The sequence below is a fragment of the Canis aureus genome, chromosome 17, assembly GCF_053574225.1.
Source record: "Canis aureus isolate CA01 chromosome 17, VMU_Caureus_v.1.0, whole genome shotgun sequence".
In the NCBI taxonomy this organism is placed as follows: domain Eukaryota; kingdom Metazoa; phylum Chordata; class Mammalia; order Carnivora; family Canidae; genus Canis; species Canis aureus.
The window spans coordinates 10,293,655-10,318,038 of NC_135627.1; the positions used below are offsets into that span (position 1 = coordinate 10,293,655).

Genomic DNA, 24,384 nt, shown 5'->3' on the forward strand with positions numbered 1-24,384 from the left:
CGAGCCCCGCCTGTGCCCCGCGGGTGCCCAGCTCCAGTGCACTCAGGCCAAGACCACAAGAGGAGCCTGCGGAGGAGAATTAGCTGTTGCTGGGAGACTCACCGCAGGTGGCAGCCGGAGGGAAGGCACCTGCCAGCACTGACCCTCCCGCTCCCCTCCAAGGGCAGCTCAGGCCTGCTTTGCCATTTCCTCCCTCCAGCCGGCTGCAACTCTGATTTAAAAAAAAAAAAAAAAAAAAGAGAGAGAAATAAAAGAAAAAAAAAAAAAAAAGAAAGAAAGAAAATAAGGAGCAAAAAAGAAAAGAAAAAAAAAAAGCCGAGAGCCAAAAAGCCCCGATCCCCAGCGGTGGCCCGCAGGCCCCGCGCCCGGCCGGCAGCAGCGCGCACCTGCACGCCGAGCGCAGAGCGCAGAGCCGCGGCCCCGGCCGGTGGCGCGCGCCGAGGGAGCGCGGGAGGTGAGGGACCGCGTACCCGCGGGTGGGCGCCGCGCCTGGCCCGCCGCCGCCGCCGCCTCCGCCGCCGCGCCCGCGGCACCATGACCGCTGCGAGCTCTGGGGTTACAGGTTGGTCGCGGCCGCCCGAGGCCCGGGCGCGCGCCGGTGGCCCTCGCCGGGCGGGGGCGGGGGGCGGACGGGGCGCTCCTGCGGCCGCGGGGAGGGGGAGATGGGCGGGGGCCGGGCGGCCGCGAGGCGCCTCTGCTCCCCTGCGGCGGGATGCGCCTTCCCCGCCCGGGTCCTGGGCAGCGCTCGGGTGGGCGCCCGAGCCAGGGCCGCGGGGTGCGGGCCTGCCCCGCTGGGCACCGGGGGCAGGTGGCCCGGGATGCGGCGGCCTCTCGGCACGTGAGGGCGGGCCACGCGGCGGGGGGGGGAGGCAGCCCTGCTCCCGCAGGTCCCCCCGGGGGGCCGGGGCCTTGCCCACCCCACCCCGCTCCTGCGGCTTGCTCTGTGCTTCGGAGCCCTCATTTTATTAATGGGCCTGGTTGAGCAGCTGTCATTAGGGTGGCCACACAGGCAGCAAAGCAGTGTTCTGCCAAAGCAACAGCGTTTTGTCACTGAGCCCTTAAGAGCTGGCTCGGATCTTAAGATGGGCCCAGGGCCCTGAACAAGGAAGAGGGTGTCCCTCTGATTCAGAATTTTTTCCCTAAGGATGGCTGATAACTCTGAACTCGGGTCCTTATGATTCTTGAGATACCATAGGATCAATCTTTCAGTTTCGCGCATAATTGTCAGGGAATGTGTTATCAAGGACGCCTACTTGTGCACACGCAGGTTTAGGCCCCTGTTAAGGTTATATAGTCTTCATCTCGTGTGTGTGTGTGTGTGTGTGTGTGTGTGTAGTCATCAGCTAGGCCCAGATTTCCCTGGTGCTGAAATGGGAGTTGGATACCAGTGACTGTTTGAAAAAGGCCAAGGATGGAGGAGACTAGCAGGGATCAGAAATTAACAGGTGGCTATACTTTGACAGTTTTCTGATTCCCATCTTCATAGCTACAACTGTGATTTGATTGGAAATTAAGTAGGAAAGGACAGGGTGGACTCTGGTGGTTATTCCCAAGGCAAGTAGAAAGCAGCAGTGGCTTTTTACATTCAGAGACCGAGTTTCAGCAGTTCTAAATAACAATCATAGCTTCCTCCATCTCTACAACAAAATCCTGTCTCCTAATTGGTGGGGTTTTGTGCAGTGGGCCTCTCTAGTTTGGATTCTTATTCTTCTGTGGTATCATTTTGACTCAGCTGTGGCTAAAACCAAATGAAGTGAAGGAACAATCAGGCTTGGGAGAAAATTAAAAAGTGAACAGGCTCCTTGCACCCCTTTCCTGTTCACAGAAGACACGACATCGTGGCAAAACAGATGTGCTGTCCCCGAGAAGGACCATGCTAGAACCTCTAAAAACTGAAGACCGGTCATGTCTTGTGAAGTGGCGGTCGTATAGTTACAACGTTAGATATGACTTGAAAGATATTCAAAAGAGGAAAGATGTACTCTAAAAAGAAAAAAAAAAATCTTCCTCAACATTATATAATTTCCTTGCAGTTTAAAGACCTGAAGGTTTGAGTGGCATTTTCTTCTTCTTTGAGGGTGGTATTGCTTTGAAGTGTGTTCCATTTCCTTCTCTTTCCTGTATTCATTATGTGTGCACGTGCACGTGTGTGCACACACCTGGGCATGCACATACATATTTGTCTTGTCATTTATCAATGATGCTGCTATAATTTCAGAATTTTCATGGCTGTGTAAATTTATCTCAGGGGAAGAGTCACATGTGGATTTCGAGTTTGTGAAGAAAATACATTTATCCACAACATTATATCCTCCTTGTAAGCCAGGCATTGGGCCAGGAGCAGGGGGTTCAGTGAGGAAAAGAGAGCCAGACCCTAAAATCTATCAGGAAAGACAAATATGTAATCACTGGATAGACAAGGAGATGTCTTATTTGATGGTTTGGGTTTGGAAAATATGACCTTGAACTTAAAAAAATGATGAATTGTCCCCCCAAAATGGTATCAACATTTTAAAGGTTAACTATCATGGTTATGGTTTTTACTTTCTTCAAAGACCCACACAAGAAGCTTTTACACCTCAGAAGTCTTCATATGCAAACATCAAACCTTTAAAAATTTATCCTTTGAATTTTAAAATAATCAGACATGATAGCAATGACAGAGATGATAGACAAAAGAGAATAAACATCCATAGTCCTAATAACTGAATACAAATGATTATAATATCTATGTATTTGCTATAGTATTTTTAAAACTACATGACTTTGTATAGTTGGAATCATGCTATTGTACAATTTTTATACTGGTCTTCCCATTTAATATTTAGCATAAACATTTTTTCATTCTATACAGTATTCTTACTTAAAAAATTTGAAATAGCTGTATATGACTATGCCCATGAATATAGCCTCACTTCTATGGCCGTACCTCTGGTCATTGGACATTTGTGGTTTTCAGTTTTTCATCATTACAAATAATGTCCTTGTAGATAGGGTATAGGGATTTATTTTTATTGATGTTATTTTGTTCATAATAGATTCCAGACAATGATATTCCTGGGTTATCAAAAATATTTGATAATCAAAATTAAATAGAATCTCAAAATTATTATGGATATGCTGAGTTCCACAAAAAATAATATTCGAGTTAATTTTCCAAAGATATAAATTTGAGTAAGATGTTTTATCTGCTTTCTGCAGTAAATCTGCCTTCTTTTTAGTATTTGTGGATTACTTTCCCTCTTTTACAGGAATAAAGGACGATAAAATGATATCTTGGACATATAACCTTTGCAGTATGTAAAGACTTGACCTTTAACAAATTCATCTAAAATCAAGATGATAAAATACACTTATTGGTGTAAAACTAAAATAAGAATGTTATAAAAGTGGTTAAGTGTGGGGGGGAAGTAAGTAAAGGCAAGGTCTTTTAGGAATAATGATTTTTGAGCCCAGGAGTCTAATTCTGGTTTTTGCTTCAGTAGCAGACTTCAAATAAATGATCAAAGGGCTTTATATAGTTAGAAACCTGTACCCCACAAGCACAGGGAAGAGAAGTCCATTTGCTTATGGGGTGTGGACTCCGAGGCATTTCTGGTAGATTCAGCACAGATGGAACTGGACAGATGGGATGGATGGGCAGAGTTAAGGTTGAGGCCACAGTCCCCATTCTACTTGTGTAAGAAATAAGGAACAGAGCTCCAGGCAGAACTCCTTCATCTGAAGGAGTGAAGTCTAAAGTTGACTTCTAAAGCACCATCTCCATGAGACCCTGGGGCAAGCACAGCCATACCCGATGGAATATGTTCCAAGGACAGGGACTGACCCCATTGTCCAGAGAGAGGCACAGGACTGGGGCTTCCAGGGAGAGAGTCAGGAGTTGAGAAGACCAAAGATCAACATACCATGGCCAAGGAAAGCGAGTCTGCAGAGACCAAGAGTGGGACTTCTCTCCAATTATGCAAAGGAAAGAGGAGGAAAGACTTTATTTGGAGCAGGATGATATGTCTGGAAGACAGCCAACAGAGACACACAAAGAAATGCTCTTCCTGACAGGGAGATCAGAGCAAATGGAGCACAAGCCACATTCTAAGTGAAATATAATCACTGTTTTCTTTTAGATGAAAACAAATAACCCAAATATGCAGATGGAGATGGGTTATAATGGACCAGGAAAGACTAACAGAAAGTAGCTAACATGTTGTTATAGCCTAGTGAACACTTTGCATCTGAAAAGCTGAAATAGGAAAAACATCCCATCAGTATTCCAATCAAGACCTGGTGGGCAAAATGGGCGAAGGGGGTCAGATGTATAAACTTTCAGTTGTGAAATAAATAACTCATGGGATGTAACGTACAGCATGGTGACTGTAGTTAATAATACTGTGTTGCATATTTGAAAGTTCCTCAGTAAGATCTTAAAAGTTCCCATCACTAGAAAAAAATTGTAAACTATGTTGATGGATGTTAACTAGACTTAGCGTGGTGATCATTACAACAAAAAGAAAAAAGAAATACAAATGTTTATCTACCTACAAAGGGAACATTTAGATTGCCCTCCTATACTCTTTCCAAAATTAAATCAAGTGGCAAGCAGTAAAATAATACCCTGAAATTGTATAATTCTGAAAAATACCAGAATACAATTCTCATAAGATATTAAATGTGGCTCAGAAATGAAATAGAAAAAAAAGATGAAGGCATACATATTAGGCAAGTGAAAGAAAAGGTGAAAGAGAAGAATGTAAATAACAGTTGTTTGAAAAGTGATTAGATGAGAATAAAGGACCTTGAAGCGATAAAAGTTAGTATCTTTAATAAGGTTATAATTTCAAGTCGTCTGGCGATACCAGTGATAACAGCAATATAATCATTTTACCCCAAAGTATTCTTATGTGTGTCTATTTTAGGAGACATGGTCCCTAGATGCAGTGTTTTCTCAAGGGTTCTGTGACCTACAATGGGATGAAAATCATCATGTCAGCTTAGGAAATAAAGAAAAGAACCCAACAGAACTAGAGAGGACAGGAAGGAGGAGGCTAGCATTGAAAAAATCGTGGGTGAATTCATTATAAAATAGGAAAGCTTTAGACGTGATAGATAAAAACTGAAGAGCCATAGTGTTCCAGTCTTTGAGGCTTATTCATCCACCTGTGGATAGCTCGGACTGAAGAATGAGATCAAGAAGAAGGAGAAAAATAACACTGAGGATCAGTGAAGGAGAGTGTTGGAGAAATTGGGTGTGCAATCCTAAGGATGAGTGACTGGAACCAGACTATCATGGTGGAAGCTGAGAAGTGAATGGTAGATTTATCAACAGAACAAATGCTAACAGATCCTGGTGATCAAGCCAACAGAAGGAAAGGGAGGGTCTGGGGAGGGTGCAGGTGGAAAACAAATCCAGGATTTCAAGCTCATGTGATTGACTGGGGGCGTATTTGTTTGTATTTACTACGCCTTCAGAGAACTAATTACTTCTTTATCTTTCAGGGAGCAGTATCTATTGGTTAAATCATTTGCTTCATTATTTTTTTTAAATCTGCTCTTCTATCTTGTAATTATGAAATCCATAGGTCAGCTTCATGGATTACTTCCAGAGTAGAGAAAGGATTTTTAAAAATTACTTACTATTTCTAAAAAGGATAATTACAGAAGCCTATATCAGACAACATACAAGTCAGTGATGGCTTTAGATACTATTAAATATATATCACAAAAGTTGAGGTTAAAAAATCCTGGCTAGTGTAAAATTGGAAGAAGAATCCTCAAATAGTTAAGGAAGTTAAGGAAACTTACTTAGCTATGCCTCCCAGGAGCTAGAACACAGAGATTAAGACGAATATTGTGAATAGGGGATTTAAATTTTTAGAAATAGGCCTTGTTGGATTTGGAAACACCTTTTGCTGAATGAGTCTTTACATTTCTCTCAATTTGGTATGTCAATACTTCATAAAGAAAAATATATTAAACCCCGGGGAAGCTCAAAACAATTTTCTGTTTATTAAGTAAAAATCAAAGAAATTTAAAAACTCAATTAGTTGAACTAGACAATTTGGTTTTGCTTTCTTTGTTTCTAGAAATGAATAGCCATTTTCAACGTATATCCTAGACTAGAACATTGTAGGAGAAAAGCCAAGTAAAAGATTTCTTAGTTATGTTCTCGTAAGACAAAAACCAAAATCCTATTCTTGTATATAAAGTATATTCCATATAGTTATTTTTCTAGTAAATTCTGAAGGTCTCTGAGGAAAACTTAAGAATCGAATATACTGGGTGTACATAGTTATAAATCAAAATTTTTGTCTCAGAATTCTATTTTGCCTCCACTTTTTAGAACTAGTCTCTCTTGTTTTTATCCCCAAGCAACCAGTCTTGACTCTGAACTATAAACTCTGGAGGTGTTAAAATGCTCTTCTGAGCCTCTAGATCAGTGACCTCATCACTAATTGGGACCACTTATGGGAGAGTGTGTTAGAATTGTCTGGGAAGGGTTTTTTTTTTTTTAAATACCATTTCCCCATAGTACACCCCAAAAGGTTCTGACTTAGTATGCCTGATGTGAAGGATGCCTGGGGTGTAGAATGTTTAAGAACCTCCCTGGATGATTCAAAGGCTCAGAAGTCTTTGGAAACTACTATGTGGAAACCTTTCACCTTCTTTGTCCAAACTTTATAGATTTTTATTATCAAATCAAATAACCACAAACAAAAAAAATAGGTAACTCCTTTTGAACTGCCATCCTCTTTAAGAACAGTATGGTAAAGTTTTGAAAACCACTATTTTAAACCATCCATTTTCTTTGTCCTTTGCAGATTCATTACAAGATTAAGCATAAGCAACCACAATAAAGATAGATAATCTCCTTTTCTGATTTTTCATAATATTTAAATGATAATAGCAGTTTATCAAAATTAAATGCCTGTCACTGAACTCTTGGTAGATGAAAACACCCAGAGCCCTGCCGCCATGTGGAGAATGAGAGAACCTCTTTAGGACTATTTGGAGATTAAGAAATGTGACCTTCTCGTAGTGGTGATTTCTTTCTTTGGTGATTTCTTTCTCTCTCTCTCTTTTTTTTTTTTTTGTTTGAAGATTTTATTTATTTATTAGAGATAGAGAACACAAGCAAGGGAAGGGGCAGAGGGTGAGGGGTAAGCAAGCTCCCCGTTGAGCAGGGAGCCCAATGTGGGACTTGATCCTAGAACCTGGGATGGTGACCTAAGCCTAAGGCAGACTCTTAATGGGCTGGGCCACCCGGTGTCCCCCTCAGGTGTTTCTAACTCTGACATTCTTTTACTAAAATTTTCTTATACCTATACCGTACCTAGAATAAGTCACAAAATTATAAATGTATATCCTTTCTAAAGTTGGAGTGAATGGCAAGGACTTGTTAAGAGCATTGATTGGATTTTCTGAGTAAAGGCTGGAGAGAGGCTTATTGCCTCAATTTTTACAATACAGTGATTAGGTGACACAAATACAGCCTTGCATCCTCTCCTGTTGCTGGGCCAGTTTAGTTTGGGATGCAGGGTATAACAGCAAAGGGGTGCTGGGTCATCCTAGTCTATCCTGAATTGCTTTCCAAATCCAGTGATCTTTAAAGGTCAAAGAAAATGCAATTGTCACAATTAAAAATGAAACAAAACAGAATTCTTATTCTTAGTGAAGTCATGAGAGTTTTGAAGCATTCGTAGAAAGAACCAGAAAAAAAAGTAATATGCTGTTTTTCTTTGGGATTTGGGGAGCAGAGTCAGTATAAAAAGTGGGGCACCATTTTCTGGTTTTAATCAGTGCGCTGACAAAAGGAACAGAGAAAGAAAGAGCTGGGTTTAGAGGTGGCCTTTTGAAATGTTTCACTTCCTCTGCTTGGTGTCCCAACTTGGGTGGCCCCTGCAGTCCTGCTGAGACTGGACCATGCATATAACACTCTGTTTTTACAGGGCTACATCCTGATTTAGCAAAGGCCAAGTTGTAGATGAGTAAGCACCCAAATGAAAAGTGCATTTGGAGAGAGTCCGAGAGAGCTTGCTGCTGTGACCCCAGCAGTCAACATTTCAATGATGGCTTAGCTCTCCTGCTAAAGTGATGTGCTCTGCTGACTGCTGGATCAGACATAAAACTCAGGCTACTTTGAGAGAGGAGACAACAGAGCCACCTGCCTTTTCTGCAAGCAGAAGCCCTATTAGAGGGAAAGATGTGACTGGCCCATAAAATGCATGAGCAAAGGGGACTGATGACAGGCTTGCTTGAGAGTGGCCTGTGATGACTGACCTTGCAGCTCTAGGGGCAGCCATGCTCAAATTTGGTTTCACTACTCAGACATGGAGGAGGCAAGAATTGGAGAATCTCCATCCTTGATCTCTGGGAAAGATGATTCTAGTCACCAAGCCTTGGAAAAGTCAGACTGAAAGAGAGCTGAAGATCATGGGGGTAAAGATCAGAAAGTGACCTTGGGCAGGGCACTTCCACCATCTCTCTCAGTTTAACCTATTAAATAGGAGTAACAGAACACCTGCCTTACTGGGGCAGGGCAAGAAGTAGGCAAGATAATCCATGCAAAGCTCTTAGCCTCACACATCATAAACTCTCAACAAATGTTTGGTGTAATTTGTGCACACTTCACAATTAATTATTTTCACATTGTATTATTTTAAAGAAGTCACAAATGAATTTTATCACTGTTACAAAACGTTTGAAATTTACAAAAGTTCTTGAAGTTCAGATTGCCTAGATTCAAACTTGTTTCCAACTCATATGGATTTGGCAAGTTTGCCTCAGACTTTGTAATCTGTACAATGGAGATAATATGAAAAACTACTTCAGAGAAACTTTAAGGCCTTGGAATTGTGCCTGGCACAGAGCCAACTTTCCATAAATATTTGATTTCATCTTTCAAGTGGAGAGAACAAAAGAGAATACCGAATGCTTAAGGCTTGATTCTTTTCTAATATAATATACAGTGGTTTATGGACTATGACCCTACCCTAAGAATTGATCACATGCATAAAATTAGGAGCTGCGTCAAGAGTGTGAGAATAGATTTTGTTATTGGAAGTTTCTTGGGATGGAATGTATTGCAACTCCAGATGGTGCAAGAATCCTATCTGCAAACTTCACAAAATGTAGTAATTCTCTCTGAGAACATCCATACAGCAGCCAGCCACCTCTCAGGATGGTCCAATGGATTATTATTAGAAACTTTCAGATTAAACAGCTACTACTTGCTAACTTCTGATTGATAGCTTCCATTTAGTTTGGATTTTCCTTGCTGCAAGAACAACCACTACAAAACAATATCACAACCTTGATTGTGTTCTGAGTTGTGGATTTTGAGTATGGCAGAAGGACTTCATTTAAGAAGTGTATTCTCTGCAGAATGCATTTACTCTTTTGCCCAGGTGTCATTAGTGGGATCTAGTTTCTATTTTCACATTCTTAGCATATTCAGTCAACTAATTCATGAGACTAGGGGTGCCTGGGTGGCTCAGTTGGTTAAGTGTCCAACTGTTGATTTCAGCTCAGGTCATGATTTCAGGGTCATGAAATTGAGCCCTGAATCCCGCTTGTGCTGGGTGTGCAGTCTACTTGAGATTCTCTCACTCCCTCAGCCCCTCCCCTCATTGCACTCAGATGGGTATGTGCTCACTCTCTCTAAACAAAAGAAAAGAAAAAAGAATTTATAAGACTTAAACTCTGGGAAATTAAGAAATCTGCCATCTGTAGGAAATTAAGACAGCTGTCTGTTTCCTATGAGATGTAAGATTATCAAATGAGAGTTGGTAAATGCTTTTTTTCTCATTTTTTTTTTGAAATTTAGAGAAAAGATGATAAAAGCATAATAGAACATTTCTAGAAATCACCCTCGAGGAAAAAGACTGGATAATGAATAATGACTTCAGAAACCTGAAAATGACATTTAGATAGATTCAATGAGACTTTTTAAAATTCTTGCCAGGAAAAAAAAAAAAACCCACATTTTTATAAACGTGTGACTCGAATGAACCATAAAATGAATCATATAATACAAATGGATTAAGAAAATAGAAATAGAAAAAATAGAAATGTCTGCACTATTTTCACAAAAAATAATTGATGCCAAGAGAGTTTATAATCACTAGGTTGTATGATGAGACTATGTTGAAAAAGTAGTTTTCTTTTTATTACCACTCTTACAGTTAATTTTAAATTTAATAGTTCTGTAAGCCACATTGTCTTGGTTAATATCTATCCCTGACTCACCTCTGTGCCTAAACTCCCTCATCTGTGAAATGGTCCTTGTAAGAATGGAATGACATGATGCACGATGTACTTAGAACAAGGCCTGCTACCTGGCAAACCCTCAGTAAACATTGTTGGAAGGAGTCTGTTTTTACATGGCAGTTGATGGATTTTGAGAGGAAATCTACTGATGACCTCATAATCCTTATCTTCCAAATCATTTCATCACACTATTGTGGGTTTTTTTTTTCCTGTAGATTTCTCTGTGTGTGTGTGTGTATGTATGTATGTATATATGTGTGTTTGAGGATTGTTTTCTTCTTTGTAAAGCATTCAGACTGGAAAGTATACATTCAGCTTCATATCAAATTATGTCTGTAACACTTTTCCTGAAACAGTTTTGATTATTAAGATCAAAGGCAATTATTGAGCACCACTAAGCAAGGGATGCTGGGCCGTTGGAGTATGGGTGGGAAAGTGCTACGTATGAGGCTACAGAGGCTATAAGGGGTGAGCTCACAGAGGTGGCCGTGGATTGCTGAGACAGTCCAGAACACTGATCTTTGACCTTTGTTTCCCAAAGCAGAGAACCAAGAACCTAGTTCTGGGCTTGCTGAACTAGGGAGGAGTTTCAGCCATTCAAGATGGAATGAGAGGACACTCAGCTGGCAGAGGAGGTGCAGTGGGGCTCCACTGTGTCCTGGGATCAGAGGAAGGATGAGTGGACAGGGTGGATAAGCATGAGGCAGGGCAGATTTTGGATCACAGAAAAAAAAGACCAAAATAGCGGGGTTTGTTCCCTAATTCAAGCATGGCATAAAATGCGTGATGCTATATTCATTTGTTCTGAATGGACCCCTTCTGTTGGGAAGGATATTTGGCCAGCCAAAATGTAGAGTCTGTATTTACAGAAATAATGGCATTTGGCAGTTCCAGCATCAGGAATAAACATCCCCTTTGTCTTCAAACTGTTATTATGATGTGCTGAAGTACAACGGAATATTTAAATATGCATATGGAAAAAGGCAGAAAACTTGTTCAAATATGGATATCAGTGGTTTGTTGTTTCGGGTTCTGCAGCCATTTAAACAAAACAACAACAAAAAAGAGAAATAGAGATACTTGAAATAAGAAATAAGATTGTAATGCTCAAAAATTTTGATAACATCAAATTCAGTTGTCTTCCAAAATATGTGGTGATACCTTTCTCACCTGTAAATTCAATGTTGATACCTAACCTAGAAAGATGTGTTTTTATCTGTTTACCTGGCAAGGCCTTGCACATATAATGATGTAAATGAACTTAAGAGACAAGAAAGACAAGGAAAGGCAGATGTTTGAAGGTAGTGTTTATTTACAGTTAGGATTTTTTATGCATGCATATTTATTGACAGAGTAAGATGTTCATAAGCTACTCCTAAATGAAGGAAAAAACCAGCTGGTTACAAGACAGTGTTTATGCAGCCATTTTAAAATAAATATATGCATGGAAAAATATATATGAAAAAGAAAATAGTAGAGGTACCGTCCATATGCCATTGGAGAATAAGTGCCCCAGCTAAAGAAGTGTCATGAGGAGAGGGAGTATATTCGATTATTGCTCTGTCTGCAGCACTTTGCCCTGGGGCTACCACAATATATGCACTCAACAGATACTTTGCAAAAACAATTGAGTTCTTAGAAGTGGAATTCCGGATGGCTTTCACTTTGTTCCTCATTTTGTTTTTATGTTTTTTTTTCATAATTATCCTGCATTGCTTGTGTAATGAAAATAAAATAATTTTTTTCATTTAATTTAAGATATAGGTATATGAGATCTAGGAAGAGACCAGTAGTCAGCTGTCCTGGCTTGTCACGTGAATCTCATCATGTCTGACAGTGCATATACAGGTGCATGTTGGGAATCAACTGTTAAATAAATACCACTTGCCCAGGGAGGTAGTGTAGAACTAGCAGTAAGTAGTGAAAAAATAAGAATACCATTAGATGGGATTTGAAGGATGAGTATGCATTGGCGAGAGGTTCTCCTTTAATTAATCAGCTGTTCTGCCTTTAATTAAACATGTTGTTGCCTGTGTCAAGAGCATAGGGCATTGGAATTCTAGGAGAAAAGAGACCAAGTATGTTTTGTTACTGCTAAATTCATATCAACTAACACAATAGTTGGATCAATTTTTTTTGAATGAATGCATGTTATGCAAGCATGGATGAATGAGAAACTTCTGCTATCAACGAAGGCTCCTCTTCCAAAGACCTGACAATAAAGCTTGGGGTGAGGAGCCCAAAGGATAGTATTGAACATTTTGTTTTCTTAATTTCCTTTTAAAAACTCTGCATGAGTTAAGCTAGGGGATATAAAGAACTGATGTGGGATTGGTAGCAGACCACGAAGAGGACACAGCTGGAATAAAGGATCGGAAGTTACCGAGAAATTGTGTAAGGGGGTGATGGGACGCTTAGCTAGTTCAAGTGGAGCGTGTAGGTTTGAGTATGACTGGAAATCCAAGTAAAACTGGGTAGGGCAGAGTGTCTTTACAACACAAAGTCACAAAGGCAGGCAGTCTGTGAGTTCCAAATGCCTTTGCTATTCCTGGTGTGTACCCAGCATATGTCACAATGCCTAATACCGAAGTAGATATGCCGTCTCTTCTGTGTGAATGAATGAATGATAAACGAAGGGATAGGCTGAAGTTTTCTGTGTTATAGGAGAGATCAGATCAATGTTCTGGGAAGTTGATTTCTGATAAAAAGGACAGGACATACTAGAAAGCTTGATGTTGGTGGCAATCCAGACCCGAAGTCCATGGCTGAGCAAGGATTCTAGTAATGGGGGCTTAGGCAGAAGGCCATGTTCATGAGGACACAGAATCTATGTAGTCCTTCTGCACATGTGAGCATCTGCACTCAAGGACCCGAAGAGCTCAGGGCAGTAGGATCTGAGAATTGAGAGGAAAGGGTGAAGGAGAATGCCGGACTGATAACCACCTGTCCTGTTGAGTTTCAAGTGGTGATGGTGCTGGTACGGCATGTATCTGAGGGTGAAGCAGCAGTGTAGATGGACAAGTCAGGAGCCAGACGCCAACAGATGGTGATGGAAACTGTAGGAACAGATGCTCATTTAAGGGATTAAGTACAGAGGACAGACCCAAGGGACAACAGGTAAAGGACATACTGTAAACCATCATTTAGAAGATAGAAGATTCAAAAGAGTTTAATGCAAACCCAAGAGGGTTACAAGGAGAATAAATGACCCTAAGTGTTGCAAGCACTTCGCAATTAAAGAAAACTGAGTATATTAATTGCAGTTGGTCAAGTGAGAACTGGAATGTCCTAAGGAAAGTGTATGCTGATAGAAGTAAAACGTTGCTATCACAGAGTATAAAACTGGATTGTAACCATATAAAAGGGAGCAGTGAACCAAAATATCTTTTCTCTTGGCGTTGCCATTAGCTGTTTCCAAGTAAAAGATTTATCAATGAATATACTATAACTGTGTAGCCTTCTCCCATTATTGAGCCATTTAAATAGCAACTACTTTAAATAAGGGTGGAAAAACTACTGGAAGCCTTGCTTTTTAAATTTAGTGTACTGCCTTATGAAGCGCACTTCTGTAAACAGAAAAAAAATATATTGGGTTATAAATACATCATAGTGATAAGGCTACGATACACAGAAGCAATTTCCTATCAAAATAGTCAGCTTTCCTAGGATACTTAAATATCCCTGCTAGTCTTTATCAGGGGAATAATAGGTTTGCTGTACTCAGTTTTATTGATTCAACATGAATGAATGTGTAAAATCATATTTCTGTGTAGAAAGGAAAATTTTTATAATCAACTGCCTCAAATTAATTTTGAGTTCTTCATATGTAATTTGAATTTACTTTACTACTTGGGTGCTTAACATAATGTTTAATATTATTGAATCAGCCAAGATTTCAGTGATTCAGGAGCAAGTTGTTGAGTTTTAGTGTATGTGTGTATTAACTAGGTTCCATGGAAGTTTGAACACATAGTTTTCTTGGGCACTGTTTAATTTGGTGGCATTTTCACAGTAGGTAAAATTAGGGTCAAAGTGTATGACAATATTATTCATCATGTGTGATTTTGGTGGGTCAAAATAGCTAGCATAGGGATTTAATAAAAAATAATTCTGGATGTCTACTTCTTTAGATAAACAAAACAATAATCAAAAATCGGCTTTGCTTCAATTGGGATGTTTATAATAAAAGGGGCATGGGATTCATATATGAAGGTATAACATTCATATATCAAAAATTTTTCAGACTATAACTTATGGCCAGATCATAAGAGCAATAAATGGCCATTGATAAGTCTCTTCACTGGCATAGTGAAAAAGGTATTATGGTTGGTGGCTAGGTCTATAAAATGTCCTTGTATCATCTTTGAACAACTTTGTACAACCAGTCTTTATTTCCTTTGTATTGTATCATTTTTGAAGGATTTCTAAAAGATTCTGTATCCCATTTTCATATACATAGGAGACTGTCATTCAAGAAGCATCCCAAATTGAGGCCACCAGATGTTTCCCTCCATAGTAAATCAGAGAATAAGCATAATTTGAATATTCTGCATATATTTACATATCGATGTCAAGAGTCCCTAACTCCAATTATGTAAAATAAAATTAATTAGTGCAGCCTACTGCAAAGCCCATATTCAAATCCAATATTCTGGGTAAGATAGTGTAGAAACACCTACCACATCTTAAAGCCAATTAGCTTGATTTCTTCTGGGAATCAGAGGGCTGGGCAGACACACCTACCTAGGTACCTCAAGGAGAGCCTGGACATAGAAGGAGGCACCCAAACACAGAGAATCAAAGTCCAAGCTGATTTGTTCTGAGCTGCTGGGGCTTGTTCTCTTTCCCGGTGAAAATTGCACCTGCGTAAATTTACAGATACTACAAACACATTCTAGTTCTTGCATTCCTTTGAGAACTGAATGGTCCTCATTGTCCTTTGGTTAGAGTTCGGTGTCTAGCCCCAAGTAGCCTCAGGTAGGAGAGCCAGTGCACCTTCATGGTGGCAAAACTACTGTGTTTTCCTGACTTGGCATTTCCACAGCAGTGAGCTGCCCGGACCTCTTCCTTCTCTTTATCTGCCTTGTGAAATTCTGATCAGTCCTCAGAATCCGTTTGGTCCCTGGCAAACGCTTGGACTTTGTAGTCAGATGTAGATTCTTTTATGATTCAAGTTTGCTGGAGTAGCCTTGGTTGAGTTCTTAACCACCCTGAGGCTGGAATTTCTCAGCTGGCAGGAAAAGACAAGATGTTTTCCTGTCTATTGTCAGTGGTAAAGATTTACGTAAAATACCATTGCTAAGTGTCCCAGATATAGTATATACCCAAAAAACTGTAGCCTTGCTCCTTTCCTTTGAGACTAATCCAGGTGTTAGTCAACTAAATCTGTCTGTGGACTCAGGGTAACCAGAGCCACCTGCCTTTGTGTCTCTTCTCCATTATATCACAAGCAGGCATCTTATCTCTCTGGTGAGATTTAGATTTACTTCAAGGTAACTGGAAGAACTGGAGCAACCCCAGCATTTATAAAAGAAAAAAGAAAAAAAGAAAAAAAAAACATTTAGAACAGGTTCTGCCCCATATCCTCTACGTCAAGGACAAAATTGGCAATTCTGTTTGAAACTATCATTGGAAATAGACATTTGTGAGTGTCACATTGAATTAACCCTGGGGGAAATTCTGAGGGAAGATCCTAGTATTTCAAGTGGATCGGTAACCTGGCACAGACCGCCTCTAAGTAGAGACGGCTCTAGGACTCAAAAAATGTTCTACTAATATATATATTCAAAAAGGCAAAGCTATTCTACCCCAGTTAGACTAGACTAGTGCTCTCTACACGGGCAGGCAAACTGTTTAGGCAGTGCACAGGATGATCCATTGGGTTGAGAGGAAAAAAAGCTCAACTTGGATTGATATTTTTATCTTACCCTTTTATAATTTCTTCTTGCATGCGTTTATTATATTCTGTGTAGTAGAACATGTGTATAATTAATGAATGCATATGGATACACGGGGGACTCCGTTTTTGAAGTGCTCAGGGTAAAGATGGTTTAGGTGACTAACAGAACTGCCTTTCTTCCTCCAGACTGCAGTTTTGTACTTGCTCACCAAAGCTAACTTCAGCATGCTCAAAAGGAAGCAGAGCTCCAGGGTGGAGGCCCAGCCAGTTACTGACTTTGGTCCCGACGAATCTCTGTCCGACAACGCTGACATACTCTGGATTAATAAGCCAGTAAGTTTCTTTTTTGAAGAGTGGAGAAGCACATGCTGATATAAAGGAAATTTGATACATATAATTCAAAAATCACATCCCTTTGGCTTTGAAATGACTGTTTGAGGTGCAGTAGAATATGGATGAGTCTCAGAGTCTGGAAGTGGAGAATAATTCAGATGAAATAAAGAGGTACCACCGGGAGTTATTCACATAGGAAGGTCTGCTAGGTGGTCTGCTCCCTCCTTCCCCCCACTGCACATGCTGTTCTCAGAGTCATGCCATGCAGTGATAATGCCACTTCGCAGACTGATCCAAAGCTGGAGTCCCAGATGAGTAATCTGTTCTATCATGTTTCCTTTACTTAGAGATCTGAGCATGCACAAATGTGTGAGGCGATAATCAAATGTTTGGAATGAAAGGTCACCTCCTGAGTCACAAGGTTTGAGTAAAAGTAAAAGTTAATGAGATAGTGGATAGTGTCTCTGAAGAATTCTGGCACCTTCTCTGCCTGATGAAGCTAATGAGAACTTGAGGCGAACATCTAGGACAGTATCACTGAACAGAGAGCGTAGCAGCCAGAAGGTGAGATGGCATGTCCACAGGTCTTGGAAGCTCAGCCCTACCACAGCGGATGGGCTCCACTTCAGGACCGAACACACAGCAGAGGCTGAAGTAAGGAAATGAACTGCTACCCTCACACTCATGGTCTTTCCCTTGACCAGGATAAAGATCACCTGCCCATGTTCCTGGCCCTTTGCGGTCTTCTCCATCCATTCTGCCTTTCACACTATGTGTCCAGCATGCTCACATTTCTTCCTGCATTCCCGTTTCTGTTCACATTGCCCTTCTGTACAGTCATTGAAACATCTCTCTTACCTACATTGCAAATTAAAATGTGTTAGCAGTACAATGAGGACTTTTTATAATCTGGATCTAACCGCCAGCAGAGCAACTGTGCTTTCCTGGATCTGCACACTGGCCACTTGAGCCTCATCAGCGTCTTCCCGTTCCTCCAAGACATCCAGCCAGTTCACGTTGCTTCCCTGCCCAGAGGCCTTCCCCAGCCTCTGATGAGTCAAGTCCTCCTGACCCATTAAGGGCTGGCTCAAATGTCAGCCCACTCCTGTCAGCCTCTGAATGGTTCCTCATTTAACCCTCTCCACAACATGCAGAATGAACCTCTTCTCTTTCCACTTTTCCTATTTTTACATTTGTATGTAAGTAAAAATCTGTGTTACATATAAATATAAATGTATATTATGCATATCAGACTGCTAAGTAGTGATGAGTCAGAAACATATTTAACATATTTGTGGCCCCAGAGCCCTACATAATTTCTTACCCATAGTAGGTCTGTCATTCATGTTTAGAAAATGGATCAAGATGGAAAATAAAGCATTCACTAACTTTTTCTGAGTGCCCACCAAATATAAGGCTTTCTGAGAACCTCCAAGAGGTACCATTATAGATATAGCCATGGAAGCAGTAACTAAAATGATTAATGTTTAATTAGGATTCTTTCTTTAAATTCAAAATAGATTTGTTGTGGAAGAGCCCATCTTTTGAAGCTCTTTTGTGTAATTAGATCCTTTGTGTTGGAGATCCAGATCAAGCTAAATTTGCACTTTATTGAAGGTCTTCCAAATTGCATGAAAAGTGCATCAACCCTTAAAATGAATTGAGTCATCAGTGACTTACATGGTATAGAATTAATGACATTATGTCTTCATGCAAATATTATAACTGTCAGATTAATATTATAACCCACTCACTAGCCTACAAGTGTCTGAATCTCCTCAAAGTTCTTGACAGTCTTCAATTTTTCATCATGAATGCTTCTAGCTTGCACAGCTGAGAAGACATATACCATGAAACTGTGACATCTCTTTCAGGGGGAGTATAATGTTAGAGGATTAATATGACTGCAGATATATCCAGCATAATCAATAAATAACACATTTAAATTATGTTTAAGAAAAAAATAAATTATGTTTAAGAATTGTGTTCTAATTAACTAGTAATATAAATTTTGTGGGGGTAGCATGCAGATGCCATTTACTAATTTTTTAGCTTAGGTGTTAGTTTTTATAATAAAATATTCTACATGAGGGATCGTATTTCCTGCACATACACACGTATATGCACACACACAAACACATGCCTATACATGTTTATCTTTATGTTGAAGTTAAGGAAAATCTTCAGACAACATGTGCACTCTTAGAACTGCACAAACACTTTTTGGGATTTTAGAAAAGCTATCAGGGCTAAATTTCTACAAAATGTTCTCTAAAATGTGGAAGAAAGTCCATTTATTATCTTTTGAGAATGTGGAATGTGGTCAGATTTTTGAAGTATGTTGTTTTATTTGAGAATGCTACATATAACATACAAATGGAAAGAAAGCCTGACACATGGGAAGTGCTATATATCAAGTCATTCTTAAAAACATGGGCAATCCACGAGGATAGGCCACTGTGCTAGCTACCAGGGAAGTTATGGTAAGTATAAGTTTCCAATTCTAGGTGCACCCAATATATAAAAAGTATAAAAGTAATAAATAGCACATAACATTTCTATATAAGTAAGGTACTGACTCTCCTGTTTTAATGGGATCAGAATCTCCTTATGTTGTGGTCCGATGCCTTGGAGAGATCAGAGGCATTGCAGTAGCCTGCCTAAGTTCACAACAAGGCCCTGGCTCTCAATAACTCCAGGAGCACAGAAAAGTCTTAAGAGACTTTTAACCTTCCCATTTTAGTGTGTTCATGTGGAAATTAGGCTGCTTTCAGTATTAAATGATGTAAAATATGTGAAAATATTTAGCACGTTGTATGCACTTAACAGACATAAGTTTCCTACTTTCCCTTCTCCATGCCGGTGAGATATTTTAATTTCAATATCACATTTTCCAAATAGAGTGGTTTATAACACAAGTTTAAGATCTCATTTTATTGTGTCAAAGGATAACTTTGGACCATTTTTTTTTCCAGTGGGTTCACTCTTTGCTGCGCATCTGTGCCATCATCAGCGTCATTTCTGTCTGTATGAACACACCCATGACGTTCGAACACTACCCCCCTCTTCAGTATGTGACTTTTACTCTGGATACTTTACTGATGTTTCTCTACACAGCAGAGATGATAGCAAAAATGCACATCCGGGGTATTGTCAAGGTGAGTGTCCTGTAAACAAAATGCACTAAAAATCTAAATTAGTTTAATAATATTTTCATATTAATTTCAACAAAACAAAACATCTCTTTATCCATACTGAGGTTTTTAAAAATAGGGCATAACTCCAGAATTGGTGAAAATATGATGTATAAGAATATTTAAAACGTCAAATAAATTGTGTAAGACACAAAGCCTTGGGATATCCAGGAAGGAGGAAGATAGTCCGACTGGCCAGCTTCATGGCCAGAGTAGGGTCAGTTATGTCACCTACAGGTGAACTCATGGCCCTGGCACTGTGGTTGGCCCAAGCTTGGCACCTGTGAATTTATGGGATGCAGAATAAATGTTATATGATCAAATTACAATGTGACGATATTCAGGATGTCATTAACCTGAAGTGTTCTAAAGATATAAAGGAGTGAAAAGAAAGGACATGATGTGGAAAGCAGGAGTATAAGAAGAGGAAGGTATGGCATGCAATTGGCACTATGGAGAGATAAGAAATAACAAGAAAAAGGAAAAGAAGGAAAAAGCAAAGGAAGAAAAGTTCTGTCAGAGGATATCCCTTCTATATACTACTAACCTTCACACAGAGGATAAAAATATATAGATGATACTGTCTCTCTAAAGTATTTGAAATTATGCTATTTAGGGAGCCATTGGTATAAGGAAATAGCAGTATGGATATAAGGGTTTACAAATGATAGATTTGGCTCAAATCTTAGCTTTCCTTTACTGGCTGTATCAGCATCTCTAGTTACATAATTTTGGTGGTAAAGGGCTTTATTTTGTACTAGGATTTTAAGAATCTAATGAGATGATGCATAACATGAAGTTACTCATGGCTCAGTGATTTTGTTTATATGTAATTCATTGTGTGTTATTCTTAAAAGAGAGGGATCACAGTCAATGCATTACTCTTTTCATTTTTACCTTTTAAAAATCTTTTTATTTTTTTATTCTTAAAATTTATTTATTTTTCATTTTTTATTAAGTTCAGTTGGCCAACATATAGTATAACACCCAGTGCTCATATCATCAAGTACCCTCCTCAGTGCCCATCACCCAGTTACCCCAATCCCCCACTGACCTCCCCTTCCAACCCTTTGTTTGTTCCCCAGAGTTAGGAGTATCTCATGGTTTGTCTCCCTTTCTAATTTTTCCCACTCGGTTCCCCGCCTTTCCCTTATAGTCCCTTTCACTATTTCTTATATTCCACATATGAGTGAAACCATATGATTGTCCTTCTCCAATTGACTTATTTCACTCAGCATAATGCCCTCCAGTTCTATCCACATCAAAGCAAATGGTGGGTATTTGTCTCTTCTGATGGCTGACTTAATATTCCTATATATATATATATCACATATTTTTTAATATTTTATTCATTTATTCATGAGAATACACAGAGAGGAGAGAGAGAGAGATGCAGAGACACAGGCAAAAGGAGAAGCAGGCTCCACTCAGGGAGCCCAACGTGGAACTCGATCCCGGGTCTCCAGGATCACACCCTGGGCTGAAGGCGGCGCTAAACTGCTGAGCCACCCAGGCTGCTCTATATATCACATCTTTAACCATTTATCTGTTGAAGGACATCGTGGCTCCTTCCACAGTTTGGCTATTGTGGCCATTGCTGCTATAAACACTGGAGTGCAGGTGTCCCGGCGTTTCACTGCATCTGTATTTTTGGGGTAAATCCCCAGCAGTGCAATTGCTGGGTCATAGGGCAGTTCTATTTTTAACTCTTTGAGGAACCTCCACACAGTTTTCCAGAGTGGCTGCACCAGTTCACATTCCCACCAACAGTGCAAGAGGGTTCCCCTTTCTCCACATCCTCTCCAACATTTGTTGTTTGCTGTCTTGTTACTTTTCACCATTCTCACTGGCGTGAGGTGGTATCTCATGGTGGTTTTGATTTGTATTTCCCTGATGGCAAGTGATGCAGAGCCATTTTCTCATGTGCTTGTTGGCCATGTCTAGGTTTTCCTCTGTGAAATTTCTGTTCATATGTCTTTTGCCCATTTCATGAATGGATTGTTTGTTTCTTTGCTGTTGAGTTTAATAAGTTCTTTATAGATCTTTATAGATCTGGGATACTAGCCCTTTATCTGATATGTCATTTGCAGGTATCTTCTCCCATTCTGTAGGTTGTCTGTTATTTTTGTTGATGCTTTCTTTTGTTGTGCAGAACCTTTTTATCCTGATTAAGTCCTAATAGTTCATTTTTGCTTTTGTTTCCCTTGCCTTCATAGATATATCTTGCAAGAAGTTACTGTGGCCAAGTTCAAAAAGGTTATTGCCTGTGTTCTCCTCTAGGATTTTGATGGATGCTTGCCTCACATTTAGATCTTTCATCCATTTTGAATTTATCTTTGTGTCTGGTATAAGAGAATGGTCTAGTTTCATTCTTCTGTTTGTGGATGTCTAGTTTTCCAGCATCATTAATTGAATAGACTGTCCTTTTTCCAGTGAATATTCTTTCCTGCTTTGTCAAATATTAACCATAGAGTTGAGGGCCCATATCTGGGTTCTCTATTCTGTTCCATGGACCTATGCATCTGTTTTTCTGTCCGTACCATACTGTCTTGATGATCACAGCTGTGTAATACAGCTTGAAATCTGGCATTGTGATACCCCCGGCATTGGTTTTCTTTTTCAATATTCCCCTGGCTATTAGGGGTCTTTTCTGATTCCACACAAATCTTTAGATTATTTGTTCCAACTCTGTGAAGAAAGTCCATGGTATTTTGATAGGGATTGCATTGAACCTGTAAATTGCCCTGGGTAGCATAGACATTTTCACAATATTTATTCTTCCAATGCATATGCATGGAATGTTTTCCCATCTCTTTGTGTCTTCCTCAATTTCTTCCAGAAGTGTTCTGTAGGGTATAGATCCTTTACCTCTTTGGTTAGGTTTATTCCTAGGTATCTTATGCTTTTAGATGCAATTGTAAATGGGATTGACTCCTTAATTTCTCTTTCTTCAGTCTCATTGTTGGTGTATAGAAATGGAACTGATTTCTGGGCATTGGTCTTGTATCCTGCCATGTTGCTGAATTGCTGTATGAGTTCTAGCAATCTTGGGGTGGAGTCTTTTGGGTTTTCTATGTAGAGTATCATGTCATCTGCGAAGAGGGAGAGTTTGACTTCTTTGCCAATTTGAATGCCTTTTATTGCTTTTTGTTTTCTGATTGTGGAGGGTAGGGCTTCTAGCACTAGGTTGAATAACAGTGGTGAGAATGGACATCCCTACCATGTTCTTGATCTTAGGGGAAAGGCTCTCAGTTTTTCCCCATTGAGAGTGATACTCACTGTGGGCTTTTCATAAATGGCTTTTAAGATACTAAGGAATGTTCCCTCCATCCCTACACTTTGAAGAGTTTTAATCAGGAATGGATGCTGTATTTTGTCAAGTGCTTTCTCTGTATCTATTGAGAGGATCATATGGTTCTTGTTTTTTTCTCTTCTTGATGTGATCTATCATGTTGATTATTTTACAAGTGTTGAATCACCCTTGCATCCGGGGGATAAATCCTACTTGGTCATGGTGAATAATATTCTTAATGTACTGTTGGATCCTATTGGCTAGTATCTTGTTGAGAATTTTTGCATCTGTGTTCATCAGGGATATTATTCTATAATTCTCCTTTTTGGTGGAGTCTTTGTCTGGTTTTGGAATTAAGGTGATGCTGCCCTCATAAAATGAGTTTGGAAGTATTCTGTCCCTTTCTATCTTTCAAAACAGCTTTAGTAGAATAAGTATTGTTTCTTCTTTTTTTAATAATAAATTTATTTTTTATTGGTGTTCAATTTGCCAACATTTGATGGAATTCCCCTGGGAAGCCATCTGGCCCTGGACTTTTGTGTCTTGGGAAGTTTTTGATGACTGCTTCAATTTCCTCGCTGTTTATTCATCTGTTCAGGTTTTCTATTTTTTCCTGTTCTAGTTTTGGTAATTTGTGGTTTTCCAGAAATGCATTCATTTCTTCTAGATTGCCTAATTTGTTGGCATATAGCTGCTCATAATACATTTTAAAAACTGTTTATATTTCCTTGGTATTGGCTGTGACTCTCCTCTTTCATTTGTGATTTTATTAAATTGAGTCTTTTTTCATTTTAATAAGGCCGGCTAGGGGTTTATCTATCTTATTAATTCTTTCAAAGAACCAACTCCTGGTTTTGTTGATCTATTCTACAGTTATTCTGGTCTCTGGTTCATTGAGTTCTGCTCAAATCTTTATTATCTCTTCTGCTTGGTGTAGACTTTACTTGCTGTTCTTTCTCCAGTTCCTTTAGGTGCAAGGTTAGCTTGTGTATTTGAGTTTTTTCCAATCTTTTGAGGGAGGCTTGTATTGCAATGTATTTCCCTCTTAGGACTGCTTTTGCTATATCCCAAAGGTTTTTAACAGTTGTATTTTCATTTTCATTAGCATCCATGAATCTTTTTAATTCTTCTCTAATTTCCTGGTTGACCCATTCATCTTTTAGTAGGATGCTCTTTAAACTCCATGTGTTTGAGTTTCTTCCAAATTTCTTCTTGTGATTGAGTTCAAGTTTCAAATCATTGTGGTCTGAGAATATGCAGGGGACAATCCCAATCTTTTGGTATCAGTTGAGACCTGATTTGTGACCCACTATGTAGTCTATTATGGAGAAAGTTCTATGTGCATTTGAGAAGAATGTGTATTCAGTTGCATTTGGATGGAAAATTCTGTATATATCTGTGAAATC

General features: G+C 39.5%; 1 protein-coding gene across 5 annotated transcripts in view; it reads left to right on the forward strand.

Annotated features, from left to right (window-relative positions):
* NALCN (sodium leak channel, non-selective) overlaps positions 1-24,384 on the forward strand; it is a 318,959-nt gene that overhangs the window by 3,253 nt on the left and 291,322 nt on the right. For 3 of the 5 annotated variants that reach the window (XM_077855055.1, XM_077855051.1, XM_077855050.1), the window contains exons 2-3: positions 16,346-16,492; positions 19,468-19,650. In XM_077855055.1, coding sequence (XP_077711181.1) covers positions 16,346-16,492; positions 19,468-19,650 — 330 coding nt within the window. Of the gene's footprint in view, positions 1-330; positions 563-16,345; positions 16,493-19,467; positions 19,651-24,384 lie in introns of those variants that run through there. The other 2 variants (XM_077855053.1, XM_077855052.1) reach the window with 2 other exon arrangements.